This window comes from Diceros bicornis, chromosome 4, assembly GCF_020826845.1.
Source record: "Diceros bicornis minor isolate mBicDic1 chromosome 4, mDicBic1.mat.cur, whole genome shotgun sequence".
In the NCBI taxonomy this organism is placed as follows: domain Eukaryota; kingdom Metazoa; phylum Chordata; class Mammalia; order Perissodactyla; family Rhinocerotidae; genus Diceros; species Diceros bicornis.
The window spans coordinates 86,665,416-86,688,492 of NC_080743.1; the positions used below are offsets into that span (position 1 = coordinate 86,665,416).

The 23,077-nt window shown below is 36.4% G+C and overlaps 1 protein-coding gene across 5 annotated transcripts in view; it reads left to right on the forward strand.

Annotated features, from left to right (window-relative positions):
* ACBD6 (acyl-CoA binding domain containing 6) overlaps nucleotides 1–23,077 on the forward strand; it is a 191,253-nt gene that overhangs the window by 61,715 nt on the left and 106,461 nt on the right. For 4 of the 5 annotated variants that reach the window (XM_058539936.1, XM_058539938.1, XM_058539940.1 and 1 more), the window contains exons 4-5: nucleotides 903–985; nucleotides 18,487–18,592. In XM_058539936.1, the coding sequence (XP_058395919.1) occupies nucleotides 903–985; nucleotides 18,487–18,592 (189 nt within the window). The remainder of the gene's footprint in view (nucleotides 1–902; nucleotides 986–18,486; nucleotides 18,593–23,077) is intronic. The other variant, XM_058539939.1, reaches the window with a different exon arrangement.

The window sequence follows — 23,077 nt, forward strand, 5'->3', positions numbered from 1 at the left end:
CAGAAGAAAAGCATGTATATGGGGATTGCCTGTATTTCTTTGACATGAAACTAGTCTTTTTGCAGTCAGATTAAACAAGAAAAATATTTAATTTTGATTCTAAGATTCAGAGGTTTGAATTTTGCAGAGTGTCCTGGCCTAAAAACTGTCAATACTGCAGGAGATGTGGGCTTTTGCAGAGGCTGCAATTTGATCCTTTCAGACAATAATAACATCCAAGTTCACTGCTTTCACAGTACATATTTTGGAAGAATCATATTTCTAAATTTAATCTTAATCTTGTGCTTTTTGAGAACGTAAAGGGGCAGGGCCTATTGAATACTTGATTTTGGAAGGTGTTTCCATAATGGTTTGCTTCTTTTTTCTTTTCTTTCAGATCTCAAGTTCCTTTACTCTCTCCCCTCTACCTTTTCTCCTTCCTTCTTGTCCCCTAAAAATATTTTCTTTATGGTTGAAGTTAAAGTTTTAATACAGTTTAGTTTCTTTTTTATTTGAGAACTTTAATTTTGTTCATCTAGGCATGATTTTCCTGATCACATTCATGTCTGGTATTTATAATTCATATTTTATTTTCACTTTTGCTTATTGAACATCCATATTTTTCCGCAGTGAACGTAGCTAACATCTTATAATCAGGGAGGGGAATGGCTTTTAGGTGGCTCCAGAAGGCGGTTGTGGAATGACCTCAGCTTGCTTGTGGGTACTCACTCCACTGCCATGATGACTTGAGAGTCCTCTTGCCTTCCTGCTGGCATCTTGAAATTGTTGCTAGGGCCTTGGAGAAATGATGGATGGTCAAATCTTTAGTATTCCTTAGCAAAGTAGTATTTTTTAACTGGTTTAAATACACACTGCTTTAATCCGTGTGTCTTTTCTCCGCCTTTTCTTTTTTTTTGCCACAGTCACCAGAGAAGAAAGGAAAAGAAGCAAATACTGGTTTTGGTGGGCCAGTTGTTAGTTCTCTGTATCAAGAAGAAATCATCAGGTAATTTCTGTTCTGGTCTTTGATAATAGGGATGTATATATACATATATATGTGTGTATGTGTATGTTTGTGTGTGTGTATATATATATTTTTTTCTGTTCGTTTTTTTTAATTGATGTCATAATAGTTTATAACATTGTGAGATTCCAGTTGTACATTATTATTTGTCAGTCAGCATATAAATGTGCCCCTTCACCCCTTGTGCCCACCCCCCGACTTCATTCCCCTGATAACCACCAAACTGTTCTCTCTGTCTGTTAGTTTATATTCCACATATGAGAGAGGTCATACAGTGTTTGTCTTTCTCTGTCTGGCTTATTTCACTTAACATAATACCCTCCAAGTCCTTCCATGTTGTTGCAAATAGGACGATTTTTGTCTTTTTTTATGGCTAAGTAGTATCCCATTGTGTGTGTGTGTGTGTGTGTGTGTGTGTGTGTGTGTGTGTGTGTGTGTATATATATCTTTTTTTGTGTGTGTGAGGGGATCAGCCCTGTGCTAACATCTGCCAATCTTCCTGTTTTTTTTTGCCGAGGAGGACTGGCCCTGGGCTAACATCCATGCCCATCTTCCTCCACTTTATATGGGACGCCGCCACAGCATGGCTTGCCAAGCAGTGCGTTGGTGCGCACCCGAACCGGCGAACCCTGGGCCGCCACAGCGGAGCGCACACACTTAACCACTTGTGCCACCAGGCCAGCCCCCACGTTGTATATATATTTAAACCTGAAAACTTGTGTTTGTCAAGAACTTAAGACATGAAACTGATTTGGTGGTATCTCTAGTAGGATAATAAATGACAGGAAAGGATTTTTTAGGTGTGTAATCTTTAAAATCAGTAAGTGTCTGGATCAGTGCCAGATAGTAACCTTTCCTGCCACATAAATAGTTGGTAGGGCAAAGTTTTGTGTCTCAGACAATCTAAAGTGATGGATTTTTGTTGTTGTTGTTGTTGTTATTAGTTTTCCTCAAAACAACATTATTTCTTATAAAGATTTTAATTTTTTATTTTGAGCTCTATATCCAAAAGAATTGAAAGCAGAATCTCAAAGGCATATTTGCACACCCATGTTCATAGCAGCAGTATTCATAATAGCCAGGAGGTGGAAGCCACCCAAGTGTCCATCAATTGATGAATGGATAAACAAAATGTGATATATACATATAATGGAATATTATTCAGCCTTAAAAAGAAAGGAAATTCTGACTCATGCTAGAACATGGATGAACCTTGAGGACATTATTGCTAAGTGAAATGTCAGTCACAAAAAGATAAATACTGTATGATTCTACTTATATGAGGTATCAAGAGTAGTCAGATTCATAGAAACAGAAAGTAGAGTTGGTGGTTATCTGGAACGGGAAGGAGTGGGAAAAGGGGAGTTGTTATTTAATGGGTATAGAGTTTAAGTTTTGCAAGATGAAAAAGTTCTAGAGATGTGTTGCACAACAATGGTCAGTATACTTCACACTACTGAACTGTACACTCGGAAATAGTGAAGATGATAAATTTTATGTTATACATTTTTTTACCACAATGAAAATTTTTTTAAAGATCATTTTGTATTATTTAACAAAGGTCTTAAATTTTTTATGTTATGTATAAGATTTCTGGGGTAATCTTTTTCTTTCAGTGCTGTGTTTGTGTAAATCAGGAAAAGGATTCTATCCTGCTTTAAAGTCATGTGCACATTTTTCTGAGATTGTTACTTTACAGACAAAAACAGGAATTAGGAATCTCTGATGCTTTTACCCTTTTTGAGTTATCTGAATTTTACTTTTCTTATTATCATGAAATAAATGAGCTCTAATTTTCAAGTGGAAAATTGGGTTCACCTAGATATATCGAAGGGAAATACCTATTTTCATAGAGTGCAGAGGAAATTGTACCAAAAATTTATGCATCACTCTTACAGAAGAGTTTGCTGACATTGTCTACCAAGTAAAGAAGTGGTGATAAGAGCTAGCAGGTATCGTTCCAGGAGGAAGGTTTCATTCCTAGTGGTATCACTCACTGTGATATCATTCCTAGTGGTATCAATATGAATCAAAAACTTTAAACACTCACTTTCCAGTTAATGACCAGTTGGTCAATTGATACTGAGGGTCCTGTCTTGAGTCTGTTTGCATAGCAAGCACACCATTTTTACTTAGATTAAATGTTTATTTGGAGTGGGATAGGGGAAGGCTGATGGAGATTTGAGGAGAAAAAAAGATACCCTTTAAGGCTGCTCTTGGCTGGGAGTACATTTGCCACCCTGATCCCTTTTAGGGACCCTGAGAACTCTGAGGGGCCCACACAGTTTTGAGGAAGCGTAGTTTAAAAAATGTTTTGAATTTAGCCCCCCCTCCCCTCAATCCTTACATATTCAGAAAATGTTTTGGGGTTCTTAATTTGTATATTCTGTCTTTAGAGTCTTCTAAAAAATGGCATCTTAGAGCCTTAACCATCCTAATCAAAGTTTATTAAATGTTCAAATCAAGTCAGTAAACCTTTGGGGTCATTTTTCTACGTGATAGGAGGGGAGATTAGTCATTCCTTCTGTTTTCCCATAGTCCTTTGTTTACTCTTTTGTTATACCATTTATCACATTATACCACATTAAATTATAATTAAAAAAAAAACAAACTTTATCCTTTCCACTGAACTTTTAGTTTTTGGAAACCAAAGATCAGTTTTTTCCATTTCTGCATTCTCAGTATCTGAGGAAGTTCCCAGAACTTAGTAGGTATCTCGTAAAAATGCCCAGAACTCAGGAAGTGTCCACGCTGCTTCCCTCAAGGAGCTGATAGTTCAGTGAATGTTGCTCACAGGGAGTTAGATAGTGGCCCCGTCATAGCAGAGAGCTGCTCGTTTGGTTTTCCTGTGATATTCCCATCCTCACCTCTTTTCCTAAGCAATTAAAAAAAAATGTATAGGCTATTTTCCTTTCCTAGTTAGATAAATAAATTGAGATAGATAGTTCCTTGACTTTGCTTTTTTAAAATCACTTAACTTTCTAATAATATCAATCACTTATCGATAAATAATAGTGATCTTTATTTTGTGTGCTTATTTCTTTAAGGGCATTCGGACTCTAGTATTTTTCAAAATGACGTGCTGAATACAGTTCCTTTTGGAATGTCCAGTGACGTGACCGATGGCAGTTGCTCTCGGAACAGAAAGCAAATCACGTGTGCCCCAGCCGACAGTAGATATCTGGATAACCCTATAAGATAGGGTTAAACTATATTGAAGGAGTTAACCTATCTGCCTATCCTCTACCCAACTCCTAAAGAAGTGACTTTTAGATTTAAATCAATATTTAGAATTTTGATCATGAGAAACAATAACAAAATAATATAGCTTATTTTCATAAAGTAGAGATTTTAATTCAACTCAACACACATTTATTATGAACCTGTCAGACAAAACATTGTGGATATTTGTGCTTCTCAACTTCTTCACTTTTGAGTAGTATGTTCTTAGTATTTTTTGGCATCTATGTGTATGTTTAATGAGCATTATTTGTTAATCGAGTGAAATATGAACCTCTGCTATGGGCAAAATTGATTAGTCTTGGCCTTATTTCATTAAGTCATCTAAGTATTAGTCTTCTTATGATATGATCTAAATCTTTGTATTCTGGAACACATTGTTGAGATATGGAACAGTAAGAAACATGAATGTGAGAGAGCCACTGAAAGCCTTTAAACAGTAATTTTGTTCCTACTACAGCAGATCAGAAATCACAGCAACTAGTCATTTTCTTATGTTAGAGAATTCATATATAATTGAACAGAATTCCAGTGTAACAAACTAGATCATGATAAAAATTATTCTACACTGAAGCATTGGATTATTCCAGTGAAGCACCCGATGGAGTCCCTGTTTCCTAAGTATAAGAATGCAGTTGCAACAGTGAAAACAGGCCATTCGTTGAAGTTTATGTAATCAAATTTTGTGTGTGCTTTAGTAAAATATAGTATCTGGTGTTTTATTTTTCCAAGAGAAAGTTGTGCTTTATTTGAGGTTAATTGCAGTTTCTTGGTAAAATTATGTTCAACTGAGGTGAAAATGACAGTAGGTTTTAGAGTTTTAGAAACATCAAATGGTAAACTTGGATGAAAGGAAAAGTTTTCTTCTGTAGAACCATTGTTTTTTAAAAACATAAAAAAGGTATTTTGAAGGTCTGTTTTGGATACTTTAGTAAATAAACCTCTAATTTTTTTTTCACATTTTTAAAGATTAGGAAAATCAGTATCTAGTAAATCCGTAAGGCTTGGGCTCCATTGTTATGGCAGCTTTCCTGACTAATGTGCATTATAGGTGATAAGTTAAGGGCTCATTTTAGTTTTACTGTAAATATTCTTGAGCCAAGGGCCCCTGGGGCCAATGAGCTTGCTCCCTGCCTGTTTTGGTCTGACCTTTATTTCCACTCTGTCACAGAAAGTGACAATATAATGTCATAGGTGCAGATCTCTATGTTAATATTCCAGAGGCCTGACACCAATTTCTCATTCTGAAGCTAGTTAATTGTTCTGTAGTATAGTGGAGGGGATATAGTGTGAGGCTAAATAAGGACAAAAAATTATGGAGCCAAACTGCCAGCATTCAGATGCTGGTTTCACCACTTATTAACTCTGTAACCTTGGACAAGTTACTTATCTGTAAAATGGGGATAATTATAGTACCTTTCTCATATGGCACTTATGTGGATTATATTAATACGTACACACAGGCATCCTAGAACAATATCTGGCACAAAATAAGTTACTGTGTAACTGTTAGCTTTATTAGTGTTGTTACTTAGCGTAGAGTCCTAGGGCACAGGCTGACGTTAGGAGGTAAAATTACATGTCAGTCTGGTTATAGAATGAGGTACAGGTTGTTTGTTTTCACAGAAGAAAATGGAAAACAGAGAAAGGAGAGCCAATGCTATTAGATCTGTGTTTGGAACAATAGAAGCAAGAGAATGACAAATCTTGTAGCTTACAGACAGTTACTCTAGTCTTGAGATCGTTTGTGTTTCATTTATTCTGCCGATGGGCAGTAAAAGCTCTGGTTAATAAGCATAGGGCTTTGCAAAGAGTCAAATGGTTCTGCATTATGTATACTGACTCACTTAACAAGAAATCCCTTTTGGTGACTTGTATACTGAGAAGGTTTTATCTAGAGGTTGGCACATAAATTGGGAAATTAGGGCAAGAATTAAAAATATAATAAATGAAGCGTGTACAGACAGTATCCATCCCACACTGCAGTAAGATTTGATCTTCCCTGTTATATTTTGTAGGTTGATGCTATGTAATCTATCAGAATTTTATTAATCCCACTTACACAGGCAGCCATCTGGACCTTCTCTAAGCAAGACCAGACCAGTACACAAGTAAAATGATTGATGGGCTCTGGAATTGATTAGTTGTTCTGTGAGACAAATGAACTGTTTTGGCAGAAAATACCAGAGGTCATTGCTGTGGTCAGACACAAAAGCCTGTAGAATTTTAAAGAGATGCTTTCATCATTGACTTATAAAGTTAAAATTTTTAAACAATAATGGATTTTGAAAATATTTTAGAAATATCTTTTCATTCGCTGCTCTGTAGTCTGATTATAAAATGGAAGAATGTAAGTATTAAAAACTAGAATGAAAGTGATTAGTTTATGCTTTAATTTTGTATTTTTGGTAAAAATATGAACTGGAATGAAAGTAGTATAAAAGCCTGTCACTTAAGCATAAATTGTGCTCGAAGATTTTTCTGAAAGAGGTGCGATTGGAGAAAAAGCTACAATATTGAATATTTGGATTCTTATACTTTCAGTAGGCTAAGTGATTCTGTCTTAGAATGGGATACTTACTGTCCCGTTGACACCACTGCCCGTAGCACCAAAAAGATTATCCTGCTTCCCTCCATCTGTTTGGCTGGTAGTAGTAGTGAAATCCTTCCCTGTTTCACTGTGTTGCTCGTGATCAACATTGTGTTAACACTTTGGTGATAGGTGATAAATTGGATGACATATGTCTTGTTACATTCTGGTTATTCTTTGAGGACTACACAAGTGTGTATAGGCAAGCGGGCAACTCCCCCTTGAGAATCCGACTGCTCAGAATGAACTTGAGTTATGGATTTATTCAGCCTGTAAAACCTCAGCTGGCATAAATAATTGAGAAAGCAAAGGTTTGTCTGTGGTGCATACCTCAGGGACTCATGGCTCCCTTCCTCCTCTCTACCTCCCTTTCTTATGAAAATGATCCCAGTTGCACTCCCAGATAATAACGCACCAAGCAATTAAAAGCCATGGGTGGCTGGAGAGCGAAGAAAAGGTTTAGTTAATGAGCTTTTCCTCTTCCAGTGCCCAAGAGAGCCTCAGGAATGACAAGGCGATTAAAGCAAAGAGATAATTATAGATTATGTGAAAATGGGTCCCTTGGGACAAGCAGGTCTTGACATAAACAGTAACTGTTGTAAGAGTCTCCTGGCTCTCATATTCACCCTTTTCTTACATACTTTATTTAGCTCCTCTGTGCTCAGTGTCATGCTGCCAACCAAGCATATAGGCAAATCCACCTGTTTGCAGATCAACAGCCCTTTCCGAACAAGAGGTCATTCATCAATCAAAACCATCATCTTCTCTTCCTCTCCCCTTTTCTTCCTTCTTTTTTCTTCTCCCTCTTCCTTTCCCCCACTTTGTTCTCTCTTTTATGTCTACTCTTTCTCTAGTCTTTTCCTTCTCTCTTTCTGATATCCTTGTCTGTATGTAGTACCTGTGAAGTGCTAGGCACAGTGTTACAAAGTTGAGTGTGTGTGCATGTGTAAAGATGCATACAGTTATGGGTATACTATACATTACACTAAAAAGTAGTATATGTATTATGAATAATATAAATAAATGTTTTCCTCTGTTAAAATGCTTTACAGATATATTTATTTTTTAAACAGTTTTATTTTATTTATTTATTTATTTTTTGTGAGGAAGATCAGCCCTGAGCTAGCATCCATGCTAATCCTCCTCTTTTTGCTGAGGAAGACCGGCTCTGAGCTAACATCTATTGCCAATCCTGCTCTTTTTTTTTTTCCCCCCAAAGCCCCAGTAGATAGTTGTATGTCATAGTTGCACATCCTTCTAGTTGCTGGATGTGGGACGCGGCCTCAGCATGGCCGGAGAAGCAGTGCATCGGTGCGCACCCAGGATCCAAACCTGGGCTGCCAGTAGCGGAGTGCGTGCACTTAACCTCTAAGCCACAGGGCCGGCCCTACGGATATATTTAAAGAAAGATATTTTAAAAGTGTTAGCAGAGATGTTAGCATTGTGTAATAGAGTCATCTTACTTCTCATTTAATTATTATCAGTTATTCGCTCAGCACTGAAAGCAAGCAATTTTGATTCATTTCATTGCCTTTCAATTTATGAGGACTTTGCTGATTGCATTGTATATTAGCATTTATTGAAGTTTGAATTCTGTTTGAGAAAGGCATTATTACATTAATTACAAGGTTTTATTTTAAAAATTTTACCTGATATAAAATTTTATGTATGCGTTAGGTAATATTTTTAACAGTATTTTGTGTAAAGTATGTCATTCCTAGGTCTGTATGTCATATTGGTTTTCTCTCTTTCTCATCCCCTGGCATCAGAAATTCTGTTTCTTCACGTTCTAGAATAATCCAAATTCATCTCCTTTTCATTATTGGCACTATCATGCCTTTTGTATTACCATCGCTCCTCTAAACAATCATTATCTCTTGGCCAGGACACTACAGAATGGTTTAAGAACTGGATTCCTCACTTCCTTTGCTGTCTCCTTTCCAGATTTATAACTCACATCTCATCATATCACTCTTTTGCTTAAAGCCCTTTGATGATTTCCTATAGCACTTAGGATAAAATTTAAAAATCCTTAACATGCCTTACAGGGCCCCTCACCTCACCATCTCATCTAATGCCCGTTTCCTCTCCCACCTTTTCACTCAACTCCAACCACGTTGGCTTATTTTTATTTCCTTGGAGGTTTAAATAGTATTTGTTAGATGAATTGATTGATAGTGTTATATAAGGGTGTGAGAAATGACTCCAGCTTACAACGTATGCTAAAATCTTAAGGTAATAATAATATCAGCTAACATTTATTGACCTCTTACTATACGCTGTAACCATACAACATGTGTTATATATGTTACTTCACTTCATCTTCAGAATGATCCTATGAGATATAGGTGTTATTAACATCCCTATTTTACTGATGAGTACACTGAGACTCAGAGAGGTTAGGTTACTTGCTCAAGGTCAGATGGTTAGTAACTCTGCCCTTAATTACTATACTGTACTGCTCCTGAGATGTTTGAGGAATCCTTGTAATCTCCAATTAATGAAATTGACTTTGATAGTTATTATATTAACATAGTGAATATCTTCAGTTTAAATTTTTTAATTAAGTCTCTTTTCCATTTAGTGTTTTTAAAAATGTGCTTCACTGGTAAAATTAGAGACTGGAGTCTTTCATTTATCGATATACTGATGATGATGTTTCCTTTGGATTAATTGTTTTTATTGATTTTAGACTTACCTTAATGGTTAGGAATGTAACTCAGCTCTGTAGAGCCTGTTAGCCAAGGGATTCTATAGATTTTCCTGATGTGGCCACTAGTTTTCCAGGGATTGATCAGAATTGAACTATGTTTTTTCTTATAGGCATTTAAAATATCAGAAATTTTTTTAGTCAACTTTTTTAGAGTTAAGCAGGTCTTAAGAGGTGAAAATGCATTTTTGGTAACTGTTACAAATCATGGCTAAAACCTGTATAACAAGTTATCTACAAGAAATACCTGGGGCACTGATCTTTTCTTTGTCAATGCCTGCTTGAAAAAATGTGAGAAAAATATGTTAAAATGTAAGTGGTTTCATTTGAAGGGACGCTTATCAACATAAATAAGATAATACGTAAAACTTTTTTTTGAGGCTTTTAAGAATTTTCTGGTCCTAGAACTAAATATACTGCGTATAGAACCCAGTCTAAAAATAGTTATTATTTGGTGAAGAAGACATTGCCATTACTACATAACAAGAAAGGGGAAAACTAACTGGTTATTTCTTATAAATGTCTGAAACCAATTGCAGATATAGTAGCGCTCTGAGTGGGAGGATTGTGATTCACTGTATATGAATTCTTTCATTCATTTGCTTGTCCACTTGGCACTCTGTATTTTGAACCTACATTACTACTTTGTCAACTCTAAAACACCATTGGTTTTAGAACACCATTATTTAAATAACATTAAAAAAAAGCCACTAATTAACTTTAAGATACTACAGATTATGATTCGTCAGAGATGTTAAAATATGAAAAAATTTGTGTTTTAGAATCAATGAAATATGGCAAGTTAATAAATGTCTATTTGTCACCTAGGATTTCAAGATTTGTTTTAAGAACCATACAACAAACAACAAAAAAAGCACTGTCTTAAGTGCTTTGATCTGAATGCCAAGCTTCTGGAGTATGATTACTACCCAGGCAGTGTTTTCCCTCCTTCAGAGCTTAGGACCAAGGTAGTTCTGAAAGGAAGTGCTCTTTGTAAGATTTTACCTGAGGCTCATAGTACATACTCTCGTTTATGGTCTTTGGTAAGATTGAGACCTGAAAACTGTTTTTACTAGGTGAGATTAACATCTAAAATTTAAATTAGATATTAATTAAAAGTGTTTTTTTTTTTTTTTCCTGAGGAAGATTTGCCCAGAGCTAACATCTGTTGCCAATCTCCCTCTTTTTTTTTTTATGTGAGCCGGCACCACAGCACGGCCACTGACAGACGAGCGGTGTGATTCTGTGCCTGGGAACCGAACCCTGGCCACTGAATTGAAGTGTGCTGAATTTTAACTTAAACACTAGGCCCTCGGGGCTGACCCCAAAGTGGGAGTTTTTAATGTGCTAAATATGACAGCTGTGACTACTATTTAATCCTTGAGTTAGGAGTTGACTTTACCTATCTTGCTCCTCCTAGATAAGCCTTACACCGGCTTCGCTAAAACCCTTTGAGTAAGAACAGATTCTTTCTTTCAGGGAGAGAAGCAGCTGTAAGTAAAATTAAAATATGCCTCTATAATATTTTTATATTTGTAAGTTAAAATATGATGTTTTTAAATACAGAGAGTATCTTAATTTCTATGGAGACATTTTATCTCAACTTCTAAAATATTGATGGTTTAGTCTTATTAAAAATTATACAAAGATTATATATAGATATATATAAAAGAAAGATTTTTTATGTATCTATATATAGAGATTATATAAAAAAGAATCAAGCTTAGACTTTGGGCTTTGTATTTGGTGTACATGGTAGAATGTTGGAAATCATATTCAAAGGAGATCAGTGAGATGACATCATTTCTTAGCATTATATTTGGACAGATAGCAACCTTTTACCTTTCGGATTGACAACTTCTGGCCATATATCCAACAAATAAATTAAGAACTTAAATTCCTACAGGAAGTAATATTCACCAGCAGCACTACTGAATTTTGTAAGACAGTGTGCAGGCTTTCATCCTGGAAAGACTGGCTCCCAGGGAGCTTCACAGAGTGGCTTCTTTGGTGAATTTACCATAGATCAGGGTTCATTCAACTTCAGAGATTTAGAAAAAAGACACATAGAGGAGCAGACCCTCAGAGACAGAGTAGCAATAATAAAATGTATCAGGCACTGCGGTGTAAAGTAAAAGGCTTATTTATTTACCAAAGGGGCTATATCTTTGTAGTGATCCAGGTACTTAGGTACCCTGGGACCCTTGATCCGAGTACTGAGGAACCCAGAAGGACAAATTCATAGATGACTGTTCGTGAACATGTAAATGAAGCAAGAGAAAGTGAATTGTTTTGAGAGTTGCTTTAGCCAAGGTCCTAATGGGGCCTCTTGAACGAGCTGTCTCCCAGCAGAGAAATACCTCAGAATGCTTTTTTTGCCTCAGATTAATTGTTTCTTTTGGTCAGTGTTCAAAATTGGCTTCGCTGACGTCCCCCCCCCCCCCCCCCCCCCCCCCGCCATGGTTCATTGCTAACCATGCCCCCTGCTGATGATAGTTGTTTTTTGTTTTTTTGTTTTTTTAGATGTGTTAGGGTAGTGTCTGAATCAAGTAGCTCTTCAAGTCTATCTAGGAGACATTGTTTTTCCCTCTCATTAGTAGCTTATTCAGTTTATTTAAACGGCCAATTTTATTTCCCTTTACTCCAGATTTGGAAGGTGGGTAACTATTTTGTTCCCCAAATAACCTGTTACTTAGTTATATGCCGTGTGCCGAGGCTCTCTGTGATCTGTGTTCAGCTTATCCCTGTGACCGTATCTCCCAGCACCCTGCCGTAACCTACTGCTGGTAATTCCCCCGAATACCTCTTTTTGTTGATGCTTTTCCTTTTCTTTCTATTCTTCAGAATCTTCCAGTGACTTAGCCGTGCGGTCAGTTTATCCTTCCAGGCTAGGTTGTAATGTTACCTCTTCTGTAATGCCTTTTCTGATGATCCTTGGTTGAGTGGCCCACTCCTTGCCTCTACTTTGTAGAATGTTGGGTTAGAGCAGTGATGTTCAAAAAACTTTTTGCTGATGTAGTCCCTAAGAGAATTTTGGAAGACTGTGTTCCCTTTTACATTTTTAAGATAGCATCTAAAATTTTTATTTAAAGTTTAAATAACAGCAAAGGGCATAATTTCTGGCATTTTGTAAATAATGAAATTTTTTTTTTTTTTTGTGAGGAAGATGAGCCCTGAGCTAACATCCATGCCAATTCTCCTCTTTTTGCTGAGGAAGATTGGCCCTGGGCTAACATCTGTGCCCATCTTCCTCCACTTTATATGGGACGCCACTACAGCATGGCCCAACAAGTGGTGCCTCAGTGCGCGCCCGGGCTCCGACCCTGGGCCGCCAGCACTGGAGCACGTGCACTTAACCGCTACGCCACAGGGCCGGCCCCTAAATAATGAAATTTTGAAATAAACGGGCCGGCCCCGTGTCTGAGTGGTTAAAGTTCCACATGCTCCGCTTCAGCTGTACAGGTTTGCAGGTTTGGATCCCAGATGCAGACTGGCTCCACTCATCAGCCATGCTGTGGCGGTGACCCATGTACAAAATAGAGGAGAGTTGGTGCAGATGTTAGCTCAGAGCTAATCTTCCTCACCCCCCCGCCCCCGAAAATCACTCTTTTAGATATATCCAGTGGAATCTAAATACTATAATGATAATCCATGTTTTTAAATACATAAACATGTCACCATTGAGGGAAACTGGGTAAATATTTCACAAGAGCTCTCTGTATTATTTCTTACAACTGCGTATGAATCTTCAATTGTGTTGAAATAAAAAGTTTAATTAAAAAATAAAATTCTGATCTTGATTGAAAAATATATGAACAAGGTCTTTAACAGTTAGAAATTTTACATCATCCCTTTTTCTCCTTTTAGTCTACTTTTCCCACATTTTATTTTAAGTAATATATCTTTGTATAGTCGTAATCACACTGTCATAGTTCTCTGTAACAAAATTATGTATGTAAGTTGGAATTTTTAAAAATTTAATTTTTGGTGACCCAAAAGCTTTAAGCATTAAATTTTTTCTCATTTGAGTTATCATTGTACTTATTATTTCTTTACAGTTGATCAAAATACATAAATTTTGTTAATTATTAAGCATAAGTAAAATTTTATTGGAAATGTGTCTTAATGAGATAGATAAGGCTTTTAAAAATTGTTTAACAGATGAATATTGTTTCTTTTAGAATGAGACAGTTCATTCTTTTAGAATGAGAATAAATTCAGCATCAAGTCTGTTTTTTGTTTTGTTTATTTCACCTTTTTCATCCTCTAACCTTAGTTATAAAAGACTTCCCAACACCAATCTTTCACCAAAATTCTCCAATTATTTGGTACCATGGAAGATTTTATATCTTGGGGCCGTGCAACCTGGGGTTAATTTTTTTCCCCAAACCTTTCCTAATATATTAGTTAAACAGTCCTTTTAAGCAAAAGAGTAATAAGTTTAATTAATAGTTATTTGCTAAATCTTAGTGAAGTCTTTTGGTTATACTTCCTAGAAGTATACCATAGAAATTACAGAGGTGTATGCCTTTCATTTATAAAGAAGCAGAGTGATTGAGCAGAGGGAGTATTGAAAAGGAGAATGCTGATGAAGTATTTGCCACAGGAGGTTTAGAAAAGATCAGTTTAGAAAAGAATGTGTTTATTTAGAAGTTGAGCTGAAATTGATTCTCTTACAATTTTCCATACCTGCATATCCCTTTAAAGGTCTTTGTGTACCCCAGAGCCCCGGGTATACATTCCTTAGTTTCAGGAATTTGTGGCATTTGTTTATATTTGTATAGGTATTGGCTTACTCTTCTTTGTGTTTTCATTCATTCAGTAAATAACTTTTTTTTACTTGATGTTTTAATGGTTTCTAACATTGTGAAATTTTGGGTTGTACATTTTTGTTTGTCCATCACCCCATAGATGACTCCCTTCACTCCTTGTGCCCACCCCCCACCCCCACTGCCCGGGTAACCACAGTCCAGTTTTCTCTGTCCATGTGTTGGTTTATATTCCACATATGAGTGAGATCATACAGTGTTTGTCTTTCTCTTTCTGGCTTATTTCACTTAACATAATACGCTCCAGGCCCATCCATGTTGTTGCAAATGGGACGATTTTGTCTTTTTTTATGGCTGAGTAGTATTCCATTGTATATATATACCACATTTTCTTAATCCAGTCGTCAGTCGAGGGACACTTAGGTTGCTTCCACTTCTTGGCTATGGTGAATAATGCTGCAATGAACATAGGGGTGCATAAGCCTCTTTGGATTGTTGATTTCAGGTGCATTGGATAGATTCCCAGTAGTGGGATGGCTGGATCATAGGGCATCTCTATTTTTAATTCTAGTAAATAATTTTTTATTGTCTGTTTACTGGAATACTGTTTTTATATCTGATTGCCAGTTGCTTGATAAATATATGAATTGAATTGAAATATTTATTCAATGTATCTATTAAATATTTTGATGTCTGAGCTATTCCCATAAATGTGTTTTTTAATTCTACAAGGGAGATGAAATAGTAGTTAAATGGACTTTAGGTGGCTTGCCATGAAACCTAACTATTTGAAATATTCTTTTGATAGGAAAATGCAATCTTTCTACAAAGTGGTGCAGTTAGCATTTTTAAGAGTAGGCAAGGATCTCTACTTCCTGTGATTGATGAAAGACAACCATACTTAAACACCATGACTTTTTTCCGTAAGGGTGTGTCCTTATATTTCAAAAGAATTTCAAAAAGGGGTGGCACAGTGGTGTAGTGGTTAAGTTCGCACACTCCGCTTTGGTGGCCTGGGGTTCGCAGGTTCGGATCCTGGGTGTGGAACTACATACTGCTCATCAAGCCATGCTGTGGTGGCATCCCACATACAAAAAAATAGAGGAAGATTGGCACAGATGTTAGCTCAGCAATATCTTCCTCAAGCAAAACAAGAGGAAGATTGACAACAGATGTTAGCTCAGGGCCAGTCTTCCTCACCAAAAAAAAAAAAAAAGGATTTCAAAGAAAGCCAATGATTTTTTCCTTCAGATACAAAAATGTATTTTCTGTCCATTTCAGAAAATTTGGAGTAATCTAAAGAGAGACTTTCTGTCTTGTGCTAGGGGGAATGTGGGACATCCTTGAGGGTAGCATCACAAACGTAACTATACTCATCCATAGAGAATGGATATGATGATTTTATCACTCACATTCAGCAAAGAGAGGGAGAAAGATAACTGGGTAAGAGAACGGAAGATAAAGTGAGATGTAGAAAGGTGCTAACATTTATTAAGACTACTATATTTGGTAATGGTTGAATTGATTTTCATGTTTCCTTTAAGTATGGATATAGAGGGAAATATCACCTATAGAAGATTGTATTAACGGAAATGTAGAGAGAAAAAGAATTTGATTTGTATGTTGCACATATAATCTTGTTAGGGAGCAACAAAGGAGATGTGGAAAAATGTTGCTCCAGATGTTTCTCCATTTTGGGCACTAGGTGGTGACATTGTATAAAGACAGCTTGGTTGCTGGCAAGTAAGATAGTCAAAACTTGGAGTTGGGGTAGATAACTATATTTAACAACTGAGTCCAAGAGTATCACTTAATTTTTTTTATGTTAGTCACTCAGCTTTGTAGCACATTTGTGGTGATTTTATTGAATTTATTTTTGGTATTTAATTTACATTGTGTACTCTACCCTGAAGTATTTTATAAATACCTCTATTTATAAAATTTACCTGACATATTTAGTGATGATAAATAAACTACAGATGATAAACAGGTATTCTGATGAAAAAATGCCTCTGCCCTAAAAAATTCACATGCCAAAACAAAATAATTGCTATAAATGTTGCATATAAGAAACATATTGAAAATATATAAGCAAAAATTAAAAATTTAAATAAGTTTGTACTGTATTTACTCTTTTACTGCTTATGGCATAGATAGACGTGCATGTTGAGGATTCAGGAAGAGGGACCATTCGGAAGGTCCTCTCATCTATAAATAACCCTTACATATTACTGAGTATGGGTAAGCCACATCCCAAGAGTCCTCCCTACATGCCTTTCTGTGTCCCACCACCAACTCCCCATTATTTTCAAATTCAAAATGATTGGTGAGTAGTATATTTTTTGTGATGACTTAAAATGACACAGTCGTTTCTCTTACAGTTGAAGTTGCTGCTGCTTGAATTAGAAGGGTCTCTGTTACTGAATTGGAGGAAAATAGGTCCCTGTTATTCCCAATTGGCAATTCTGAATGCACTTTTTCATAGAAACAGTGTTTTTTATGATAGTTAGATACAGCTAAAGTGCTATTATATGCAACCTTAATTTTAAAAATCAGACTTTTCCTTTCTAGCATTTTGGCCTCAGACTTCTCTAATTTTCTTTCAGAATAAATGATCTGGAAAAGCATTTTCTCTTCTGCAAAATGGTCATTTCAAGAGATCATATATTCCTTTTAAACATGATTTCTTCTTGGAAACCTACCTCATTGTCTCCAGCTTGAAGCAGGCTGTTTCTCCTCTGTACTCTTACAGGCCTTTTTAAAGATCCAGTTTTGCCTTATATTAATGGTGTATAGATTTTATCATCTCAGCTAGACCGTACATGTATTGAATGCAAAGTTGCATGCTTATTCTTGTTACCTGTTATCAATAGAATCTTGCTGAGTGCCTTGCATGTAGTAGGTGCTCAATTAAATACATCACATACATAAGGAAAGCTTAGGTGGTTAATGCCAAAGTAGTGTGTTTTAAGTTAATTACCTCTCATTGGAAATAACTTTTATAGGGTATAAGGTATTTAAATTGGCTTTTAAGATAGAAGGACTCCTTTGGCCAGGTGCTTTAATTTCTGATGAATGGAAACTATGACCTTGCAGGTTATAAAACACACTAGTTAAAATTTTTGGAACTCACATGGCATTCTTTTATGCCTGTCTGGAAAATGCAGTTCACATATAGAACAGTTTCATTGTTAATATTCCAAATTACTGAACCTTTTGGGAGTTTCCATCCTTTTGAGAATCTCATGGAAGCTACCCCCCGGTCCCCCCCGCCCCACAACACACTCAGAAAAATGCACATGCATTGACACAGATAATTCTCTATACCATTTTAGAGAACACATAGACCTTATATTAAGAGCTTCTGCTTTAGATTCTGGAATAGACTACAGCTTATTAGTCAAGATGTAGCTTGATATAATAGAAAAATGTGCTGTATACAAAACCAGTTGATCTGAGTGAGTTCTAGCTCTTATTCTACCTTTGACAAATGCAATGCCATTTTGCAGGTCATATAATCTCTGCTTACCTGTTTCTTTATCTGTGAAGCAAAGTTGCTGGATAAGAATAAATGAATTAGTACCTCGATACACGAATGGTGCTGGGTATATAGTATGCTTCACAGTTTTTGTTCCTTGTCTTTGTTTCTGTTATCTCACAAAGGATTTCTGAATTTTGTGATGCTCTAATTATCTTTCCTTTAAGAAAATTACTGTAGTGTATATATTTTAAACTTGGGTAGCAGGCAACTTATCATTCTGTTATCCTCAGACAAGTAGTAAGCTGTGTCCTGATCTTTTGATACCTCTGTGCAGACAATAGTAAATGACTTTACTGCAGTGCTACAATTGAACATTCCGAGTCAGAAGAAATATGTTCCTGTCAGTGTGTAAAAGTAGAGAGAACAAGCACTGAGAAAATTTATTCAAGATGTTATATTAGTGTACTAGTATAACTTGTTAAAGCAGATGAAGCTTTTCCCTATAATTATAGTTACTAAGAACTTTAATCTTCTCAGAGGTTGGATGTATTGTCTTATTGAAAATCCATTATTTTTCATGTAAAATTCTTCATAAAAACAGAGATTCCATTAATGTTTGTCAGCAGCAAACAGGTTGTATTAAAAATATGTAACTTTTGTGTAAGACACTTTTTTTGTTTTTATTCTAATTAGGGAAGAAGACAAAAACATATTTGATTACTGCAGGGAAAACAACATTGACCATATAAGCAAAGTCATCAAATCGAAAAATGTGGATGTGAATATGAAAGATGAAGAGGTATGAAAAACTTGCCCTGTTCCTCATGTCCTGTGCTTGGTTGTTGTGCCCCAATGCTTTTTTCTAAATGATAGACCTATGAACTGTATGGTTAAGAGTCTATCAGGATATCTCAATGGTATGGTGTCACCCAGTTAAGATACTTCGTGTCTGTATCCATCATATTTCTGTCCATGTTGTAGAAGTTACTAGCTGAAACTTGCAGCAGTCAAATAACTCTATTTGTTCATGATAAAGGGGGGACTTTAACATAATAAGTGAAATCTATAGGTAATATAAAAATATGTAGAAATAGCTTTAGTGCCTTCTATCATTATACCTTAAATAGGTATGTTGTCCTTTGCTCAATAAACATATTTCTAGAAAACTGTGTGTCTAGAAAAAAGTGTGTGAGAATTTTGGTAAATCCACTCACTGAAATGTGGGCACACTATTTAAAGTGATCCTGAATGACGTCAGCATCATGTTGGAGTGAGCTTTCCCGTAAACTCTTCCCCGTGATAAGATACAACAAAAAGGTCAATCATAGACCAACAAGAGACACTCACACAGCACAAAGGGACATTGGAAAGACCCACGCTGCCGAACATCTGAGAGTGGACTTGCTGTGGCCCCCGGAGGAAGTGGGGAGAGGTAAGGAGAAATCTTCTCCCTCCCCATCAGATCAGTGACTCAGATCTCGCGGCTCCCAGAGAATGGGGAGCGGCAGCCCTCTGAGGGGAAACTGTAGCTCTTCAGGCTCTCTCAGCCAGTGGGAAACTCCCACACAGAGGACTCAGAACTGCTGCAGGGTTGCCATCAACATTTGAACACCCCAGGAGAGCAGATAACGAGGAGAAAGCGAGAAGCCCCCCCGACCAGGGACCCAGCGGGCAAAAGAAAGAGCCACTCCCCGCTGCATGCCCGGCCCTTCGGCAGCGGAGCAGCTGGGGCAGAATGCAGGTGGCCCATGGCGGTGGAGCAGCTGCAGCGGTGCGCAGGTTGCTCAGATTACACAGCCCTTGACCCCCCACAGTTAAGGCAGGTGGAAACTGCAACCAGATGTTTCCAGGATGAGGAAAAACAAAGCCAATACAGCAACCACGATGCAAAAGTACATTAAATTGCCAGAGCAGAAGGAAAATGACAAGCACCCAAAAATCAACCCTGAAGGCACAGAAATCCATAACCTAAATGACAGAGAATTCAAAATAGCTATCATAAAAAAGCTCAACGAAATACAAGAAAACACAGATAAACAATTCAACAAGATAAGGAGTTTCTTCACAAAAGAGATTGAAATCATAAAGAAAGACCAATCACTATTGGAGATGAAGAACACAATGAAGGAGATAAAGGAGAATCTGAAATCTTTAAAGAACAGAGCTGACAATATGGAGGAAAGGATTAGCATTATAGAAGATAGGAATACAGATATGCTCCCAATGGAGGAGGAGAGACAACTAAGACTAAAAAGAAATGAAGAAAGTCTCCGAGAAATATCCGACTCAATTAGGAAATGTAACATAAGAATTATAGGTATTCCTAAGGGAGAAGAGAGGGAAAGAGGAGCAGAGAGCCTGTTCAAGGAAATAATAGCTGAGAACTTCCAAAATCTGGAGAAGGAGCAGGAAATACCAGTAAGTGAAACCAGTAGGTCGCCTAAATATGTCAATACGCAAAGGCCCACTCCAAGGCACATAGTAGTAAAGCTGGCAAAAGTCAATGACAAAGAAACATTATTAAGAGCAGCTAGACAAAAACAAAAAATAACATACAAAGGAACTCCCATCAGGCTCTCAGCAGATTTCTCAACAGAAACTTTACAGGCTAGGAGACTGGAATGATATATTCAAAATACTGAAAGACAAAAACTTTCAGCTAAGAATACTCTATCCAGCGAAAATATCCTTCAAATATGATGGAGAAATAATAACTTTCCCAGATAAACAAAAGCTAAGGGAGTTCATGGCCACGAGACCCCCACTACAAGAAATGCTCAAGAATACCCTCAGGCCTGAAAAACAGAAGAGAAAGGGAATACAAAGCTTGGAGCAAGGAGAAAAATAGGTAGACAAAATCAGAAAAATAGTAGATAGATCTTTACCGGAATAGGTTAGCAACCATTTAAATAACAAAATCAAAGATCAAAGGAAGGAAATCACCAAAAATAAATATAACCTCATCACTGTAAACACACACCCACAACACAAGATAGAATAAGTTGTGACAAGAATAACTTAGAAAGGGAAGAGGAAAGAGATCGAATTGACTTAGTATAAGGAAATAAGAGGCCATCAGATAATGGACTATCTCATACACAAGATTTTTTTATACAAACCTCAAGATAATTACTAAACAAATAATCAGAACAAAATCACATATGATAAATAAAGAGAAAACTAAGAGAGTCATAAGACAGAACAACCAAACTGAATTGGCAGTCCAAAACACATGGTACAAGAAACAAAGGAAATGCAAAAGAACCGGAAAATAAGGGATAAAACAGCAACATTAAGCCCTCATATATCAATAATTACTCTAAATGTAGATGGATTGAAATCACCAATCAAAAGACACAGAGTGGCAGGATGGATTGAAAAACAAGACCCAACAATATGCTGCCTCCAGGGAACACATCTCAGCTCTAAAGACAAGCACAGGCTCAGAGTGAAAGGATGGAAGACAATATTCCAAGCTAATGGCAAACAAAATAAAGCAGGTGTTGCCATACTCATATCAGACAAAGTAGATTTCAAGATAAAACAGGTTAAGAGAGACAAAGAGGGGCAATATATGATGATAAAAGGGACACTCCACCAAGAAGACATATCAATTATAAACATATATGCACCCCACATACATAAAGCAACTATTAACAAACCTAAAAGTAGATATTAACAACAACACAATAATAGTAGGGGATCTTAATACCCCACTTTCATCAATGGATAGATCATCCAGACAGAAAGTCAATAAAGAAACAGTGGACTTAAATGAAAAACTGGATGAGATGGACCTAGTAGACATACACAGAGCACTCCATCCAAAAACAACTGACTACACATTCTTCTGAAGTGCGCATGGAACCTTCTCAAAGATAGACCATATGTTGGGAAACAAGGCAAGCCTCAATAAATTTAAGAAGATTGAAATCATAACAAGCATCTTTTCAGACCATAATGCTATGAAACTGGAAATCAACCACAAGAAAAAAACTGGGAAAGTGACAAAGATGTGGAGACTAAGCAACATGCTACTGAACAACCAATGGATCATTGATGAAGTTAAAGGAGAAATCAAAAAATATCTGGAAACAACCGAAAATGAAAATACGCCATACCAACTCATAAGGGATGCAGCAAAAGCAGTCCTGAGAGGGAAATTCATAGCTATACAGGCCCACCTCAACACACAAGAAAAAGCCCAAATAAGCAACCTTAAATTGCACCTAACAGAACTATAAAAAGAAGAACAAACAAAGCCCAAAGTTAGCAGAAGGAGAGAAATAATAAAAATTAGAGCAGAAATAAATGAAATTGAGACCAAAAAAACAGTAGAAAGGATTAGTGAAACAAAGAGTTGGTTCTTTGGTAAGATAAACAAGATTGACAAACCCTTAGCCAGACTTACTAAGAAAAAAAAAGAGAAAAGGCTCAAATAAATAAAATTAGAAATGAAAGAGGAGAAATTACAGTGGATACCATGGAAATACAAAGGATTATAAGAGAATACTATGAGAAACTATATGCCAACAAATTGGACACTAGAAGAAATAGATAAATTCTTAGACTCATACAACCTCCCAAAACTGAACCAAGAAGAAATAGAGAATCTGAATAGACCACTCACAAGTAAAGAGATTGAAATAGTAATCAAAAACCTCCCAAAAAATAAAAGTCCAGGACCAGACGGCTTCTCTGGTGAATTTTACCAAACATTCAAAGAAGATTCAAAGTGATCCTATACTAAATTATTTTGTAAATTATATTACTTCTTAATATATTTGTTTTGTGAATACAGTTGTTCACGTATTGAGCTTCAACTGTCCCTGAATTATCATTGTTTAAAAAGGAGCAACATTTACTAATTCACTTTTAATCTTTTTTCTCATTCTTTGGTAATGCAGTGAAAGATGATTGAAATGACCAAAAGGTGGCAGTTGTTAAGAAGAAAACATGCAGTGATCATAGATAATGTGTAGAGTGGATAAATAATCAACTTATATATTAACTGGGAGCTTTCTGTGCAGGTTAGCACTTAATATTACCTTATCTCACTTTTAGGCAGCATCTTTCCTGTAATTTATTGTCAATGATATCTGGAACTGAAAATGTAATATAATTCTACACTAAAGGGGGCCCAATAATACTATGTGTTCTCCCGTAAGTAGTGAAACAAACAGAGCCAGGAAAGATGTAGCTAGAGAAAAGGAGAAGCTAGATGGTGAAATAATAAAACCAGGTCTTCTGATTCCAACTAGGGTTCTTTTTTTGCCTTTCAGGA